At 55.7% G+C, this 18,222-nt stretch overlaps 1 protein-coding gene across 2 annotated transcripts in view; it reads left to right on the top strand.

Moving 5' to 3' along the window:
• LOC100393591 (BCR activator of RhoGEF and GTPase) overlaps positions 1-18,222 on the top strand; it is a 137,095-nt gene that overhangs the window by 97,228 nt on the left and 21,645 nt on the right. Inside the window, exons 9-16 of one of the 2 annotated variants that reach the window (XM_035267221.3) lie at positions 6,209-6,330; positions 7,236-7,404; positions 9,383-9,502; positions 10,318-10,393; positions 11,825-11,929; positions 12,622-12,696; positions 15,447-15,544; positions 18,030-18,161. In XM_035267221.3, the coding sequence (XP_035123112.1) occupies positions 6,209-6,330; positions 7,236-7,404; positions 9,383-9,502; positions 10,318-10,393; positions 11,825-11,929; positions 12,622-12,696; positions 15,447-15,544; positions 18,030-18,161 (897 nt within the window). Of the gene's footprint in view, positions 1-6,208; positions 6,331-7,235; positions 7,423-9,382; positions 9,503-10,317; positions 10,394-11,824; positions 11,930-12,621; positions 12,697-15,446; positions 15,545-18,029; positions 18,162-18,222 lie in introns of both variants that reach the window. The other variant, XM_054239375.2, reaches the window with a different exon arrangement.

Below are 18,222 nucleotides of genomic sequence, written 5' to 3' on the forward strand. Positions count from 1 at the left end.
CCTGTAATCTCATCACCCTTTTCAGCTACATCCCATGGCTCTAGGGCAGTGTTCTTTGGGAAAGAGTGACTTTGGGCTGCATTCCTGGTGGCCCTCTGATGCTGAATGATGGCCGGCAGGTGCCCCGTCTTCCCAGTGTCCTGGCCCAAGCATATCTGGGGGCCATGAGCCGCAGGTGCTGCCCAGGAGAACGCCTTCCTCAGCCTCCCCAAAATAACTGGATCAAAGGATCCTATAGGCACTGTTTCTTCCAGGCCTGGGTTCTGAGGGCTGGTGGGTGGCGCTCATTTGTTTAGCTGAATTAACTCCACAGTTAGATAACCGATCCTCACTGCTGGCTGACTCCCCACGTGGTTGCCTGTCCGTCTTTTTGGAGCCTTGCACCATGCGCTGCTCAGCACCCCCTCGGCTCAGGTTCAGAAGCATAGTGGATGATCCATTTGGGATGTTGTCTTTCCCAAGAGCCAGCCAGGCACTGACCTCCAATACCCATTCTCTGCCTGGGATGCCAGAGGCCCCTCTGTAGGAAGAACGCAGGAAGCAGTCCAAACGGGAGCTACAGGAAGGCTCTGGAGCAGGAAGGCACCACCAGTGCAGGCTGGAGGCTGAGAGGTGGTGAGGCTCAGGTAGAGGAGAACCAAGGTCTTTTAATCAGTTGATGATTAATGAGTTGGAGAACAGGCTAGGCGTGGTGGCTCGCACCTGTGATCCCAGCACTTTCGGAGGCCAAGGCGGGTGGATCACTTGAGGTCAGCAGTTGGAGACCAGCCTGGCCAACATGGTGAAACCCTGTCTCCACTAAAAATACAAAAATTAACCTGTCATGGTGGCACATGCCTATAATCCCAGTTACTCAGGAGGCTGAGGCAGGAGAATTGCTTGAACCTGGGTGGCAGAGGTTGCAGTGAGCAGAGATCGTTGCACTCTGCACTGTAGCCTGGGCAACAGAATGAAACTCCGTCTCAAAAAATAAAAAAATAAACAGCTGGAGAACAGTTGGAGAGGCCAGACCCTGTTGGCATAGTTTGCAAGGGGTGCTATGGAGAGGATGGTGCCCAGCCCAGGGGTGAAGACAGGGTGGGTGGGGTTCTCAGCTCCGCTGGACACCAGACAGAAGCTGCAGGGGCAAGGCTGGTGCCCACGTTGAGGGCTAGGCCTTTCTGGGCCCTTCATAAACATTTGCAAACAAAGCTTGGGTTCTCAGCTTGTCTGGGCCAAGGACTAATTCCTTCCTGGAGTGTGGGCATGTTGCTTACCTCTGAGCTGTTCCTTTTCCAGGAAGTGGTGGAGCCGGAGCCTGCTGCATGGGAGGGTTCTGTGGAGTGAGAGATGTTTTACGTCACGCTCTTTTCACACCTTCTTGGCAGCCAGAAAGAGCTCAGCAAACATTAGCTGCCACCAGCCACCCTGACTGTGGCTCTCAGCTGGCATTGTTCTTCCCAGGCCCCACCCTACCCTTCTTCTGGCACAGTGTCGCTTGGGGCATAGGAAACTCTGGGCCAGCTTGGCCATGGGAGGCTTTCTTGGGGACCAGAGAGTACAGATTTGCTCTGCAAGGAGGGCAGGTCGAGAGCAGGTGAGAGGGAGGGAAGGGCGAGCAGGACCCTTGGCCTCACTCTTGGCTGCAGTGTATATTGGGCTGCCAGGCGACCCTCGTTGCTCCTGGTCCCACTGCCGAACCAATGGAGCCTGCTACATCCCTGCGTAGATAGGGCCACTGACAGGCCGTGTCAGCCAGCTCTCCAGGGATGCCCACTTTGCTCTGGGGACACGGTAGCGAGGGCTGAGGCCACCAGCCTCCTCCAGGGCCCCCCACCTCCTTCAGGGCCCCCCACCAGCCAGCAGCTGACAGCTCCCCCTTGGTCTTCACCTGGGCCCTGTTCTGCCTCCACTTCCTTAGCTGCTGCGTGGGGTTCTTTAAAAAGCAACTTTTCCTGGTCCCACCAGTCAAGGCACTGCTGATTTGTTGATGATCAAACTGCAGTTCTTGTACTTGGGGCAGTGTTCCAGCATCTCCATGGAACCGTGGTCTCTGGTTCCTGTGGCATGTTGTAGTCGGTTTGAGCTGCTTTGTTAAGTACAGACTTCTGGGAGGCCCACACACAGACCTTTACCTCTCACAGTTCTGGAGCCTGGAGATCTAGGGCCAGGGTGCCAGCACGGTCAGATTCTGATGAGGACAGCGAGAAGCACGGCCGCCCTCCCATTGTGCCCTCACATGGCCTGCCTGGGAGTGGACATGGAGAGAGAAAAGGACCTCTCTTTCTCCCGCTTCTAATCCCATCACATGGGTTCCACCCTCATGACCTCATCTGCTCCTCCTTACCTCTCAAAGTCCCCACCTCCAGATACCATCCCACAGGAGTTAGGGCATCAGTATGAATTTTGAGGGGGGTCAGAAACCTTCAGCCCTAACAGTGTGCTTCTTCCAGACTGGCCTTCCCAGGAAGGCCCTGGATAGGCTGTGCCCTGGGCGGCGGGTGATACTGCACTGGCAACAGCTGGAGGAGGTGGCTGGCCAGAGGGATGTCCCCATAGGAAGGAGGTGCCCCTCCTTATGCCCACTGGTGTGACGTGACCGCCTCCTCAGAAGACAAGAGGGCACACATGTGACCTCACAGGGCCTCAGTTTCCTTGTCCGTAGAAATGGAGGTGATGGTGCCTGCCTTGTAGAGTTCTCGTAAGGAGTGAGTGCTGTGATTCACGGGAAGCTGTGGCTGTCACGCTCCCACCTGCAGAGGGCATGGCAAAGGGTGACGGCCCCGCGTGAGGCCCTGCAGGTGACAGTTTCATTTAATCCTCAGAACATGCCACCAGACCAGTCTTTCTCACTCCATCATGTTTAAGGAAACAGAGGCTCCAAGAAATGGAGGAGTATAGCCAACATCATCGTCACAGAGAAGAAGAGTGGCCTCAGAAGGATGGGCTTGGGATAGTGAAGGTGCCGACTGCCCTTGCTTACTGGGGGCTCCTGGGGGGATGATGATTTCAATTGTTCAAGAAGGCAGTTGGCATTTCTTCCAGCTGATGTTACCCACCTGGGATGTGGGGGGGGCTCCCCAAAGGAAGTGTTGCCCTGCCAGTGGGGGCCTGCTCTCCCACTGCCTCGCCCTGCAGCACACACGGGGATGACACCCACACAGGGTTACTTGCACCAGGACACACACAGGCCTGACACACAGGGACATGCCCTCGCACGGGAACACACACAGAAACATGGAGATGCACACAGTGACACACATCGACACACACACCTCCCCAGGCCACAGGCCCGTGTGGGGTTTCACACACAAGGACACACTCAGGCACTCACACGAGAGTGAATACACCTGGAGACGTGGAGATGCACACAGGGACACACAGACGCAGACGCAGAACACATGGGATCTTTCAATGTGCCCTTTTCACACAGGCTCCCACACCCCAGCTAGCCAGCTCTCCAAACCATGGTGCCATCCCAGGTCCCAGTGACGCCCCTGCCCTCTCTGTCCCCCCGCTCCAGCTGGGGGTGTTTGCCCTGGAGAGATGCTGAGCCGTAGGGACAGTGGTTTCCAGCCACATGGCCTTATGCTGGCTTTGGGATGCAGTCAGGACCGTGGCCCCAGCCCACCCTTGCCATGTGCCCTGGAGGATGTGAGTCCAGTGGACTGTGCGGGAAAGCCTGGGCTGATTTCAAGGCTGAGCCTCTTGTACTCTGGGCCGGGGACCAGGCTGCTGAACACTTCTGAGAGGGACGTCTCCTGGGCAGGCAGCGAGCTACGCCACATGGCCTCCCAGCTCCGTGCTGGTGTTGTGTGGACTGGGAGGGCAGGGACTGGGGGATGGGGACTGCAGAGCAGGGCCTGAGGTGATGCGACATGCTGGGGTGCCTATGGATTAGGGTTTCTCTCAGGTGAGAGCTGCATGGGTGGGTGAGGGTTTGGAGGCTGTGGTGACATCAAAAGAGTAGCCCAGAATCATCTGAGTCCACTCTCCAAGCCTCCTAGGCCTGCAGTCCACACCCTAGAGGGGCCATGTCCTCCCCACAGTCAGGCCTGGGTCTTCTCAGTGTGGCAGGCCAGCATGTGGGTGCTACAGGCGTCCAGTGTGACACTCGGTGGCCTTGCTGAAGCCCAAAGGTGCCCCTGAGGTGGGCTGTGGGAAACCTCTGCTGGAGAGGCAGCTGCATTTCTGGCACACAAGGCAGAGTGGGCCGGGTCTGCGGCTTCTGAGCTGAGCATGGGGTGCCCTCTGCTGGTGATGGCGAGAAGCTCAGCACCTTTGTATGGCGAAGGCTGCTGGCCGTCCAGCCCCATCACTGCCCCACAGGGAAGGTGCCTGACCCTCCTCCTTGGCAGGGAGGCCCTTTCTTGTGTCCCTGCCAAGCAGATATCTTGCAGTCCTTCCCCAAGGACCTCAGTGTCCTGGGATCCTACCCAGACCTGGTCCCCGCTGCAGACCCAGCAGTGGGGATTACTCAGCTTCAGTGCTCCAGCTCTGCCTGAGGTTTCTCCAGGGGCACATGCTGTTTCTTGCTTCCTGTGGGTGCTATCACCAGGCAGCCGTCTGCCCTCAGCAGGTGGGCTGTGGGTGAGTGCCTATGAGTCACAGCCTTGGCACTCCGGCAACCTTCCTAGCCTTCCACTTATGGGCACCAGTGGCCCCTGCATAAGTCATCGTTCCCCCTCACCAGAGCCAGCTGCTTATGATGGTGACATGCAACCTCCACCCCTGAGAGTGTCGGAGGCCTGGCACGGACTGTACATGCTAATGGGGAGCTCTGCTGCCTCCAGCCTCAGAGTGCGGGAGAGTTGAGAGAGACAGAGGCTCCCTGAGAAGAACCTCAGGCTGCAGGTGACAGCAGGGCGAGGCGCCTGGTCTGGCCCCAGGACCAGCCTGGCTTACTCAGAGCACAGGACCTCATCACTTCTCAAGATGGGGACAAGTGCAGCTCCTGTGTGGAGACACTGAATTTTCATACCCTCTGTTGCATGTGACTCCCCTGCAGACCCTCCGGCTCTCAGCACAGGGCAGGGGTCGTCCTCCCTGTGAGCCTTCCCTGAGACCAGGGGGCTGGGTGCCCGCTAAACACTTGGTCTTTTTCCCATGAGGTTGTGGCCTCCTGAGTGTAGAGACCTGTGAATGCTGCCACTTGCTCTCTGCTGCCTGGGACAGAGTGTGGGCCTCGCTGAAGCTCAGTTTTCTCATTAAGGAACTGCCTCCAGGCTGTTGTAGGGATTGGATCAAATAGTTCAGGCGACGTCCTCATGCAGTGCTCTGGTCCCGGCATGGGGAAGGCTGCTGCGACAGCCTCTCATCCTGTCCCCATGCCCTCTGCACAGTGCCCAACCCTGCGAGGTACCAGGCAGGGGTGCCTTAACCTAGACATGCCCATTGAGCAGCCTCTTGAGTAAGAAGGACCAAACCTTGCCTTTCAGATACAGACCAAGAGGCAGAAAGGTGCGTGGTTTCTTAGGAGCCTGTGCCCCTGCCCTGCACTCCCCACCTGCGCTCCACTTTAACCCTTCTCTGAGGCTGCGCGTGTCCAGGCACGTGTCAGAGGTGTGGCCCCTGCACACCAGGGACCCTGCCCATCCTGTCTAGTCGGGGTGACTAGGAGTTCCAGGCATGGGGCTCCGGGATCCTTCTGCCCTCAGAACCATGCCGTGACCTCGAGGTCTGCCACTTCCAGAGTGCACCGGGCCCATCTCCACCCACAGACCACACTGAACCTCCAGCCCCAAGCTCTTCCCACCACAGGGCCTGTGCCTGACATGGTCCCTCTACAGAAAGACCTGCTCCTGGCATGGCTGGCTTCTTGCCAGTTCTAGAGCTCCACCTGCCACCCCAGAGAGGCACTGGCTGCCCTGTTTAAAGCGGGTCATTGCTTCACAGCAGACCGTTTGCTTGGCTGTGTGCCTCTACAGACCCACAGTCGTTACCTTCCCCCTCCCCCATCCTCCCACTCTCTTCCAAAGGCTGAGCACACAGGTGGGACTAGGAAATTTGTTGAACAGAGAAGTTACACGTAAGCCCTGATCTGTCAGCAGGACTGTGAGATGAAAAAAACGTTCTGGAAAGTGAGTGTGAGGGTCAGATGTGGAAGGAGTGAAATCTTCCCAGAGAGAACGTCCCTGGGTCAACCTGCTCCTGCTGGGCTGGGAGGGCCGAACACACCCCACCCATCACCCCAGGCTGGCCCTGACCCCAGCCTTCCCTGTGCCCGCAGCACCGGCAGCTGCTGAAGGACAGCTTCATGGTGGAGCTGGTGGAGGGGGCCCGCAAGCTGCGCCATGTCTTCCTCTTCACCGACCTGCTTCTCTGCACCAAGCTCAAGAAGCAGAGCGGAGGGTGAGTAACGATGGGGTCCCGTCCCGGCGGTGACCCCGTCTGTGCTGACGCTCCAGGGCGTGGAGGGTCCGTCATGGCGGAGGCCAGCAGCAATGTAGCTAGGTGCTCTTTTTACATTCCGTTGCTACTTGGGCACAATGTCGGGGCCCAGGTTAAAGATTGTCACTAGCAGGAGACGTCACGGGGCATCCTGGGGACCAGCTTTGACTCCTGTAGTGAGGGGTAAACCCGACCATGACTTCCAGGACCATTGCGGAAAGGCCACCTCAGGACCGTTTGAGGTCAGGGGCTGCAGGCAGTGCTGGGTGGTGGCTCCTGAGTTATTCTCAGCGTACCCCTGCACACACTCCCCTCCTCCCTCCAGGGATTGGGTTCACCCAGGTCGCACCAGGTTGGAGTGGAGCAAAGGCCACACTGGGAAGACCAGCACAGGCTCTTCCCCTCATCCTGCCCTGCTGAGTGGGTTTAATGAGTCAACTCAGAGGAGAGCCTTTGTTCTCCCATCTGTCAGGCGAGGGGATGACGTATCTACAGTCGTTGAAATTCTTACAGCCCTGGGGGTGGACTTCAGCCCTGTCCTGTCATTGTGCAGCCTTGACGTGCTCCCACATGAGCCCTCCACCTTAGGGTCAGCATAGGATAAGATGCATCTAGACTCCTGAGAGGCCTGGGGCCTGGGGTCACGTGTTCAGAGTGTCTGTTCCCAGGAATCACTGAGGCTGAGGCCGGGGCCACCAGCGCCTGCCAGTGGCTTCATCCCAGTCGGTTCCATGGAACGCATGCTGGGATTCGGTCGGATGAGCCGTGTGTGGTCAGGAACACGGGCTCTTGGGTTCTTGGCAGCAGTGACATCAGCCGTGGAAGGTAGTTGGTGCATGTCAGCGTCCTTCTCTCCCCGCCCCCAGCAAAACCCAGCAGTACGACTGCAAATGGTACATTCCGCTCACGGATCTCAGCTTCCAGATGGTGGACGAATCAGAGGCAGTGCCCAACATCCCCCTGGTGCCGGACGAGGAGCTGGACGCTCTGAAGATCAAGATCTCCCAGATCAAGAGTGACATTCAGAGAGAGAAGGTGCATGGTGGGGGGCAGGTAGGGGAAGCAAGGGCCGGGCTCCGTGTGGTCTTACTGGGCAGCAGCCCCCACACATGGCCAGTGGGTGCTCTCTCTGTCAGGCCTCTGAGCCCCAGGTCTGGTCTCTGGGACATATATGAGCTCTCAGGTCTTGGAGGGCTGGGCATCTGGGCACAGCTAGGTGCCCGATTGTTCTGAGAACCCCCGGCTTAATGCAGAGCACCATACCAGAGGGGCTGCCAACCCAGCCTTCCAGAAAAACTAAGGGAACTGGTTGTGGTCTCTACGGTGTGCCTTTCACAGGATACTTCTTATACCTGGTGGACAGCCTCATGCTTATTCATCTCATCTGTGATCAGGGGTCCCTCACGAGGGAAACGTGTTTACACTGGCAAGTTTAAACTGTGTCTAGTTTATGCCTGCCTGGCCATTGCTATGGCACTGGGAGCCTGATCTTCTGTTTTCGCCGGCATCCCTGGGAAAACCTGACCTAGGAAAACACTGCCTAGCTTTTCGGAAATACATCACCACCATGGGAAACTAGTTCTGAGATTTTTTTATCTACAGGTTTTGGACAAGGAGGTGCCATGAGGAGGGTGGGCAGTCCTCTGTCCCTGGATCACACAAGGCACAAGTGAAGAGTCAGAGAGAGAGAGACAGCACACGTGACAGCTAACAGTATTTCTAAGGGAACAGGGTGTGGACACTTTAAGTTCACAGGCAAATGCCTGGATGGTCCTTTTAAGGAGGCAGCAAGAATGCAGGAGCTCAGTCAGCCAGGCAGGCGGGAGAGAGGCTTCTGGGTTCTCACCTCTGGCCACTGGCTTGAGTTCAAGTGTATGGTTTTCTGATGCCCAGGCAGCGTCCTTTGCTGTGTGGTTCCATTTTGTGGGTAAAGTACCAAGTGACCGGAGAAAGTCACAGCCAGATGCTGGAGGGCTTGGAATGGTTCAGGATGCAGGGCCTAGGGGAGGGGGCTGCTTGTCCCCTGTACAAGCGTGGGGGTGCCACTCCTCCAGGTGTTTGGGACTACAGGCACTTAGTTTTCTCCAGAGATGTTTGAAGACTGTAAAAATGGTGAAGACAAGCCCCTCAATCTGGTTAGCTAGGCCAGAGGAAGTAGGTGGCAAAAAGGTTGGGCCTGGGCCCAGGGACGCCCAGGTAGGGTGGACACAGCGGGACAGGAGTCCTCAGCCCTTGTCCAGCTGCGCAGCCTGCTGCACCCAGATTCAGCACACTTAGGAGCACAGGGCAGCTTCAAGACTGGGCTGAACATTGTATTGTTTATCCCTGTGGGGCGGCTACCTCTGTGGTGGGCTGTCCCCATGCAGAGTAGGAGCCAGTGCCGCGCCCTGAGGGCAGCTGACGCCTGTTGAGTGTGACTGTTGCACTCTCCATGTTCAGCTCTTTGGGGGATGGGATGGGGCCCTATCTGGTGACAGGCAGCACATTTTCTCCCCAGGGATAGTGGCTTCTAGAGGGATCCACACAACTCAGCATAGGAAGGGCTCACCTGTCCAGGTTCTGTTGAGAGTCGTCTGCCCTTCTGCTGAGACCTCCACAAATATGCCCAGTGGGCCTGTGGAAATCTAACTGGATTAGGAAGCTGGTGACAGACCCTTCAGGTCGCAACAGCCCCCTGGAGATTGTCTGAATTGGGGAGAAAATGAAAGGCTGGGTTGTTTGTAAGTCTCTTCTCTCCACCCTTATGAGAGGAAAGATCTCGTTCCTCCAAGAAAGGTTCCAAGCATGTCCCGCAGCCTGTGCCTGGCCTTGACCCTGTTGAAAGGCTGCAAGGCTGCTCTGTCCTCCAAAGGCCACCGCCAGCAGCAGTCTGGGGCCCTGGGCTGTGCTGAGTGGAGACACAGGATTCTCGCCCTCTGCAGGCTGAACACCGCTGTGGTGGTGGTGGATGGAGCGGGAGTGAGTTGTATGGGGCGCTGGAATGCGAAGGTGAGGTTGTGGTATCTCCCCGCAGAGGGCGAACAAGGGCAGCAAGGCCACAGAGAGGCTGAAGAAGAAGCTGTCAGAGCAGGAATCGCTGCTGCTGCTCATGTCTCCCAGCATGGCCTTCAGGGTGCACAGCCGTAACGGCAAGGTGAGCGCCCGTCACGCCGGCCCCTTCCGCTCTTCTGGCCTGGGATGGGCTCTTGACTGTCTCATGGCAGCGCATTTTCACTTGGATGCACCCTGCGCCGAGAGGCTTGTCCAGCATGCTGCATGCAAGCACACTGGTTCCTTTTTCTGGGGTTTTGGGCCATAGCCCTCAGGTTGAGTGGCAGCTGGCTCAGCTCCCACAGCTGGGAGTGGGCTGGGTCTCCAAGGAGTGTATAGGACAGAGGCGCCTAGCAGGTTTGTGCGGACCTGGTCCTTGGTACAGGGATGATGCCCCAGGGCCTTGAGGGCCAGAGATGCACCTTCTGTCCTGAGTCTGGCTCCTGGTGCCGTCTGTAGCCTGGGCGTCTCCTTCCAGGGGCATGACACGCACTTGTCAACGTGCAAAATGGCTTGTTTTCTAGACTGGCCAGGAGAGGCAGCTGGTGGGCTCTGCAGAAGCCTCGTCTCTGGGCTAGTGTGAGGCTTGTGGGTTGAATGCAGGGGGTCAGGTCTAGATCAACCACCTCTGCAGTTCCCACCTGGTCACCTCCATGTCCCTTAGCTGTGCCCCTCTGCTGGCATCACATTCTGACACGTGCAGTTTGGGCGAGAGCTTGTGCCAGAGGTGCTGTGACACCCAGCTGGCAAGAAGGGCAGGGAGTGCCAGAAGCGACATGCCGGGCTGTGAGCACACCTGGCCACTGGGCTCCAGCCAGCTGGAGGTGTGGGTTGCATACTCCAAGGTGCCCCAGGCCTGCCGGGCATTCGCAGAGGCAGGGTGGAGATAACTGGGTTTGTTCTTCTCACCCACCCTAGAGTTACACATTCCTGATCTCCTCTGACTATGAGCGTGCAGAGTGGAGGGAGAATATCCGGGAGCAGCAGAAGAAGTGTGAGTGTCCTCTGTCCTGAGAGGGCTGGGCTTTGAAACACCAGGGCCAGGCTGGCAGCTCCTGTGGTTTGAAACCTTCTTTTTTGTTTTGAGGGGTTTTATCAAGTGAAGTGTTATGTGGAAGGCTCATTTAGAAAACAAGTTGGAGACGGCCATCCCCGTAGGCCTCCCAGCCATCTTGTCTCTCCACTCCTGACCGTCTAATGGCACCGAGTTTTCACTTGGACACACCCCGCACCTGTCCTGCCCCCATCCCCTGGGCATTCATTTCCCCAGCTTGCTGCACATACACCCCACCCCCTGGCCTGCCCCTAGGCCTTTCCAGGACCCTGCCACCACTGCATTTTCTTGGCCTACCCCATTTCCCCTCGTCTGCCCTGTACTCCCCCAGGCCTTCCCTGCCCCAGTAGGTGCTAAAGGGGCCCTTGGCTGGGCCCACTTGGGTAGCCACACTGCGCTGGCCCCACTGCCCTGTCCACATGGCCCAGCTGCCTGCTGTCAGCACAGGGGTGCTCCCTCCCTCTGGGGCAGCCCCTTCCTTCTCCAGGCACTTCCCTCTGTCAGGGCGCTCCTTCCTTCTGTCCTGTGTTCGGCAGGGGCCGGGGGGGGGGGAAGGCACACCCAGTTTCCTTCTTGGAGGTTTGGGATTGACGTGCCACCCTTACCTAGATGTTCCCACTGGCACTCTGTATGCCACTGTCCCTCTTGCGGGGGCGCTGGGCTGAGCACCATATCCAGGTGGCCTGGTCCTCCCACAGCTGTGGGCCATTACCTGCAAAGCATCGTTTTTCACAGGGATGCTGGGCAGGGGCTCTGTGCACCTCTGACCTGGTCTGACCTCTCATCCCCTCAGGCTTATCCTTCTCACCTATACAGAGCCACGTCTCAGCCCGCATTGACCCCGTGGTCTGGGGCAACAAGGAGCTCCGAGCAGCCCTGCCAGTGCACCTGGCCCCGGGTTTCCTGTCATAACATGGGAGCCCCAGCCATTTGTAGAGTGGCAGCATCTGTTCCCTGTTCAGCATTATGCCCAGAAATAAGCCCCTTTTCCTCACCCAGTGGAGAAATGGAGGTAGAGCTGTGGCTGCTGTCTATCTGGGGAGACCTCACAGGGAGGTGCTCCCCGACCAGCCGCTTATTCTCAGACCTGCCTTGTGGCTGAGCATAGGTAGCGCGTGACGTGTGTGTTTGGGAGTCTCACGCCAAGACTCCTCCAGGCCTGGGTCTTCCAGAGCCACACCTTGCTCTGCTGCCGGACCAGCACTGCACTTGGCTCCGAAGTGCAGTGAGCCTCCAGGTCCTGAGCCTCCATGTTCTGGCACTAGTTCTTGCCATGCTCCTTCCCCAGGATGTGGTGTGGGTCCAGGGGGAGGGGCCGGAGGGCCAAGGAGCGCACTGACCAATTGGTGCACCTCTCTTCCAACCTCCCAGGTTTCAAAAGCTTCTCCCTGACATCCGTGGAGCTGCAGATGCTGACCAACTCGTGTGTCAAACTGCAGACGGTCCACAGCATTCCACTGACCATCAACAAGGAAGGTGGGCCTGTCCTCCTGTGCACAGGGCACCTGCAGGGAGGGCAGGCAGCTGGCCCAGGGGCTGACCCCCACTTCCTTTTAGCACTTTTGTTGGGACTAATGGACTTTGGTTTGGATGGAAGAGGTGTGCTTGTTAGGGCCTCTTGTCTCCTCCCAGGAGTGGATGAGATGGGTTAGGAGCAGTTTCTCCCTGAGTGGCTACTGCTGGGTGGTTGGGGAGACACTCGGCTAATCACCTTCCTAGTCACAAGGGCTACAGTGGACGCTCCTCCGATGCTCCATGCCTTGATCTGGCCCCACTCCCATCCTCCCCTCCTCCAACTACTTGCTGGCTGGTACTTTGGGTCAAGCCGAGTTTTGCATTCACTGTTGCACATATGCTCAGTCACACACACAGCATATGCTATGCACACCTGTCCACACACACCCCATCCACGTCCCTATCACCCCGACCCCCTCTGTGTCTTTGGAACATTATTACACTTTGGGTCCCTGGAACCCAAGTGGACCCTGAGATCCCCAAGACAGAAATCATGATGGGTATGCTTTTGGCCCGTGACACTGGCTTGCCTTGTGCTGGGCAGATGGCAGCTACGCTGTCTCCGGGATGGTTGATTCTGAAGCAGAGTTAGCCTGTCACCTGCCTCCCTTTCCCAGGACAACAGACGCTTACCTCTTTGGTCTCTTGTACAGATGACGAGTCTCCGGGGCTCTATGGGTTTCTGAATGTCATCGTCCACTCAGCCACTGGATTTAAGCAGAGTTCAAGTAAGTACTGGTGTGGGGAGGAAGGTTGCACGGACCGAGCCAGGTTCTCCACCCAGGGAGGACTAATTGGCCAGGGTGTGGGGAAGCAGGGAGGTTGTTCAAATGACCATGGGACACCTTTGATCACTGGCTGCAGTGGAGCGTTGGTGCTGGTTGATGCCTTCTGCGTGTGGAATTGTTTTTCCCAGAGTGGCCTCTGCCGTCTCCCGAGCCTGTCTCAGATCCTGGGAGCCAGTGAGCTGACCCTTGCAGGTGGATTGTGTGATCGCAGGGGTTTGACAAGGAGTTTGACAGGCAGTAGCTGGAATGCCCAGGAGTCTTGGGTGCAAGCCAGAAGGGCAGTCAGCAAACAGTAAACTTTCACCCCACAGCAGAGCAGATTTGGCTGCTCTGTCAAGCTGGATGAATAATACTCTTTTTTTCTTTTTTTTTTTTTTTCTGAGACGAGGTCTCGTCCTGTCACCCAGGCTGGAGTGCAACATTGCTATCTCGGCTCACTGCAACCTCCACCTCCCAGGTTCAAGCAATTCTGCCTCAGCCTGCCAAGTAGCTGGGATTACATGCATGTGCCACCACACCTGGCTGATTGTTTGTATCTTTAGTAGAGATGGGGTGTCACCATGCTGGCCAGGCTTGGTCTTGAACTCCTGACCTTGTGGTCTGCCCGCCTAGGGCTCCCAAAGTGCTGGGATTACAGGTGTGAGCTATTGTGCCCGGCCCCCAAAACTGTTTTTTACCTTGCCCTCTGAGTGGGTGGGGTTCTCCGCCAGCTGCTGGAGCCCTCAGAACAGTGAGGTCTAGGTAACACATCAGTTGCACTATATAAGTTTCTAGAAGCCAGGAGTGGTGGTTTATGCCTGTAATCCCAGCACTTTGGGAAGCCGAGGCAGGCGAATCACTTGAGCTTAGGAGTTTGAGACCAGCCTGACCCAACATGGTGAAATCCCGTGTCTACTAAAAATACAAAGATTAGCCAGGTGAGCTGGTGGGCACTTGTAATCCCAGCTACTTGAGAGGCTGAGACGGGATAATCACTTGAACCCACGAGGCGGAGATTATAGTGAGCCAAGATTGTGCCACTGCATTCCAGCTTGGGTGACAGAACAAGACTCCATCTCAAAAAAAAAAAGTTTCTGGAAACAGCAAAATGTGGAGACAGAAAGCTTACCAGTGATCATTGAAGGATGGGGCTGGGAGAAAGAACTTACTGCGGACAAACCCAAGGGGACTTTTTAGCTGAGATCAGTGTCGTGAAAAGATTGTTGGTGGTGTTTGCGCTGGTGTTTAAATTTACTAAAAATCCTCAAACCCTACACTTGGAATGAATGAATTATATGACATGCAGATTACACCTCCATAGTGTTATAACACACAACTTTCCCCTGGACCCCGTCTCTGGCGGCCTCATAGACGCTGGTGTTTCGCTCATGGGCCTTCCTCCATCCCTGCCTCTCCTCCTGGGTCCTGTCTGTGAGCAGTGCAGGATGACACCATACGCTGCCCTGGGGTCCCGGGCTTGTCTCTCCTTGCCTCCCTGTTACCTTTCTTTCTATCACTTCAATGTCCCATGCACTCAGCCTTGCATCCCCAAAGGAAACCTATTATTCACGGCCCCCAAACTTGTTCCTCTTATGTCCTGTTCCTTTGAGGGGCACCACCATCCACCCCGTGGCCACACCAGAAACTGCCATCCACTTTCCCTCTGTTAAATGCCATTCTCCATCAGTGAGGTTTCTTGATCGTGTCTGGCTGCCTGGCCAGGCCCTCGCTGTGGCCTCCTGCCTGGTTGTAGCTCTGGATGTCACTGCAGAAAGGGTCCCCACCACGAGGCCTCTCCACCCCCCTTCTCGGGTGGTTTTTCTTTTTTCTGAGATAGAGTTTCATTCTTACTGCCCAGGATGGAGTACAATGGCACTATCTCAGCTCACCGCAACCTCCATCTCCTGGGTTCAGGTTATTCTCTTGCCTCAGCCTCCCGAGTAGCTGAGATTACAGACACGCACCACCACACCCAGCTAATTTTGTATTTTTAGTAGAGATGGGGTTTCTCCCTGTTGGTCAGACTGGCCTTGAACTCCCAACCGCAGGTGATCCGCCCGCCTTGGCGTCCCAAAGTGCTGGGATTACAGACGTCAGCCACTCAGGTGGTTTTTCTAAAATACAAACCCTACCCTGCCACTTACTGCGCACAGCCCAGCCCCACATTCCCCCAGCCTTGTCTCCCTCCCTTATTCCTGCACCCCACGGCTTCCCCAGCACCGAGCTGCTTCCCCTGCCCCACAGTGGCCTGGGGTGCCCTTTGCCTTCGCTCTTTGCCTGTTAATACTTAGAGCGGGGTCTGCTCTGGTTGTAGGAGCTTCCCACATCCCCCAGGATGGCTGGCCTCTGCCGTGGTGTCTCTGTGGCTCACATCCCCTGTGTAACAATGGCATGTAGGCCTCTCTGTCCCCACCAGTGCAGGGCCCTTCTCATTGTAGGGGCTTTAGCTGTGGTTTGTGGACTGACTGCGTGAATGAATGTTGTAGGAGGCCCCATTTCCCAGCTGCACCCAGGGGAATTTTACAGATCAGGCAGGAGTGTAGCATGAGGTGCTGGTGTTCATGCCAGAACCCCATTTGGAGTTTTATTTTTAAAAAGAAAGTTAAAACCTTTTTTTTTTTCCGGATTCTTCAAATAACACCTGCTCTTATAGACCATGTGGGTGATGTGGAAAAGAGCTGCCACCTTCTCCATGTCCCTTTCTCCCACAGATCTGTACTGCACCCTGGAGGTGGATTCCTTTGGGTATTTTGTAAATAAAGCAAAGACGCGAGTCTACAGAGATACAGCTGAGCCAAACTGGAACGAGGTGAGGGGCTGATTCCACAAAGGCCCAGCCTGCCAGCCGGTCACGGGATATTCCATTGGAGAGAATCTAAACTTTCCGGGGCTCCCTGAGGGCTTCCCCCAAAGGCAATGCTGCCAAATGCCAGGAATCTCATGGAATTCAGGGCCAGGAGGTGACGTGTCTAAGAAATTTTATCTCCCTGTTCCTAAGAATCTTACCCACCCCTGTCATCAGAAGAAGCAGCCTCTTTTGTTGGAGAAGTGTTTTCAGAGCCAGGAGGTGAGGAGTCTAAGAGATTTTATCTCCCTGTTCCTGAGAATCTTACCTACCCCCATCATGAAAAGAAGCAGCCTATTTTGCTGGAGGTGTTTGGAAAGAGACTTGAAAGGACTTTTTGTTTGCCTTTGTTATCGCTTATGTTTACTCGGTAGTTTCCATAGTGTTTTTCCACAGAGACTGTCTTGGCTTCCGGAAGCCTGGGGCTCTGCTGGTAGGGCTGGGACAGATACCGCAGGGTCCTGCTTGCTCGTCTCAGGGTGTTCGGTTTGTATTGTGTGTCTCTGTGCCTTCCTCCACCTTGGAGAGGTGCTGCGTGAGTCACTTAGTCATTTGGCCCTGCCCTTCTGGGAGTGGGGGAAAGACTGCAGAGAGGCCGGTATTGACTAAGTCCCCAGATCCATAAGAGGTTCCATTTCCCAGCTTCTGCAGCAGCTGTGACCTCGACGGTCTCATTTCTTGATGGTGCAAGTAGAGACAGCTGGGCCTGCAGAGAGCTGCGTTGCACCCCGTCTCCTGCAGAGGAGGAGGCCTGGAGCCCCCAGACTGCTTCGTCTACATGGGTCATGAGGCTGGTGGAGTGAACAGCGGGGCTGGAACGCGGGTCTCCTTTCTCAGCATCCACTACTCTTTGATCAGTTTAGATATGTTGCTTGAATAGTATAAGGGCACAGGAGCTCAGTAAAATACCTAGTTGTTGTAGCTCCTGACATCTGTGTGAAAGGGCTGAGCAGCAGCTATGATGTGCAGGGTATAAAAGTCACATAGGATCCTTCGAAGAAGCCTTTGCAGAGAGCAAGAGGGCCATGGCCCAGCAGAGACCACAAGAGAGGGGTGCCAGGCGGTGTGTAAAAGGTTCAGGTGTCAGGCAGTGACAGGAGCTTCAGGGAGGCGTGAAGATGTGAGGGTTAAATTGCAGCAGGTCACCTCCACCACCCTCACTGTCCATGAAGCTCTTGGCTCGGGGACACTCACATGTTCCTGGAACACACACACACACACACACACACACACACACACACACACCCCTATTCAGGTTCAGAAATTCCTGCTGCTTTCTTCTCCCCTCACCCTCCTCCATGTCCCCACCAAGAACCCATGCGTGCACACCTCGGTGTGAAGTGCAGATTCACCAATGGCACCATCAGGGTGACGGAGTAGTTAGCAGACAACTTGAAAGCTAGGGAAGCAGTTTTTCCTCCAAGTTCCTCCCTCTCCCTCCCGTATCATCCCCAAGGATCATTCTGTTTCCTTTTAGATAGAATTCATTTTTTAAGAGCAGTTTAGGTTCACAGCAAAATGACTCAGAAAGAACAAAGAGTTCCCGTATAACCCTGCCCCCCGTTTCAGTTATGGACATCCCACAGCAGAGTGGGGTATTCGTCACAGTTGATGATCCCACAGTGAACCATCATTATCACCCAGAATTCATAGTTGACATTAGGTAGAGTTCATTCTTGGTGTTACACATTTTATGGGTTTGACAAATGTAGACTGATGTGTATCCACCATGATAATGTCTTACAGAATAGGCTTACCACCATAAAAGTGAACCCACATCGACAGATCATTATCATCCAGAGTCCATAGAAATATCTTTTTTGTTGTTATTGCTTTTTGAGGGAGAATCTCCAACTGTTGCCCAGGCTGGAGTGCAGTGGCATGATCTTGGCTCACTGCAGCCTCCGCCTCCTGGATTCAAGCAATTCTTGTGCCTCAGCCTCCCAAGTAGCTGGGATTACAGGCATGCACCACCATGCCTGACTAATTTTTGTATTTTTAGGGTAGAGATGGGGTTTTACCATGTTAGCTAGGTTTGTCTCGTATTCCTGGTCTCAAGTGATCTGCCTGCCTTTGCCTCCCAAAGTGCTGGGATTACAGGTATGAGCCACTGCACCTGGCCCATAAAAATATCTTTTGACAAACACCCTGGAGATTCTGAGACGGGTGGTGTGGGGATAACCCTTGGAGATGCTGATGTTAGGAGTTTGGATTAGGTTTGAGAGCCAGTCGGATCTTCTGGAAGCAAGCAGGCTGGGCCACAGTCTCATGCCAGGGATGCTTACAGGGAACATGTCTATGCGTCCCAGGACTACGAGAGGAGGGTCACAGGCATCGGTCCCTCTGGAGCAGCCAGGGCGGCAGGGAGAGCCCTGGTTCAGAGGCCCCTTTGGCCATAACACTGACCTGTTTGTTCATACTGTACTCGCCTTCTCCCTCGGGTGTGCAGGAATTTGAGATAGAGCTGGAGGGCTCCCAGACCCTGAGGATACTGTGCTACGAAAAGTGTTACAACAAGACGAAGATCCCCAAGGAGGACGGCGAGAGCACAGACAGACTCATGGGGAAGGGCCAGGTCCAGGTGAGGCTGCCGTCCCTGCCATCCCTGCCTGATGCATGGTGGAGAAGGGCCAGGTCAGGTG

Source organism: Callithrix jacchus, chromosome 1, assembly GCF_049354715.1.
Source record: "Callithrix jacchus isolate 240 chromosome 1, calJac240_pri, whole genome shotgun sequence".
NCBI lineage: Eukaryota > Metazoa > Chordata > Mammalia > Primates > Cebidae > Callithrix > Callithrix jacchus.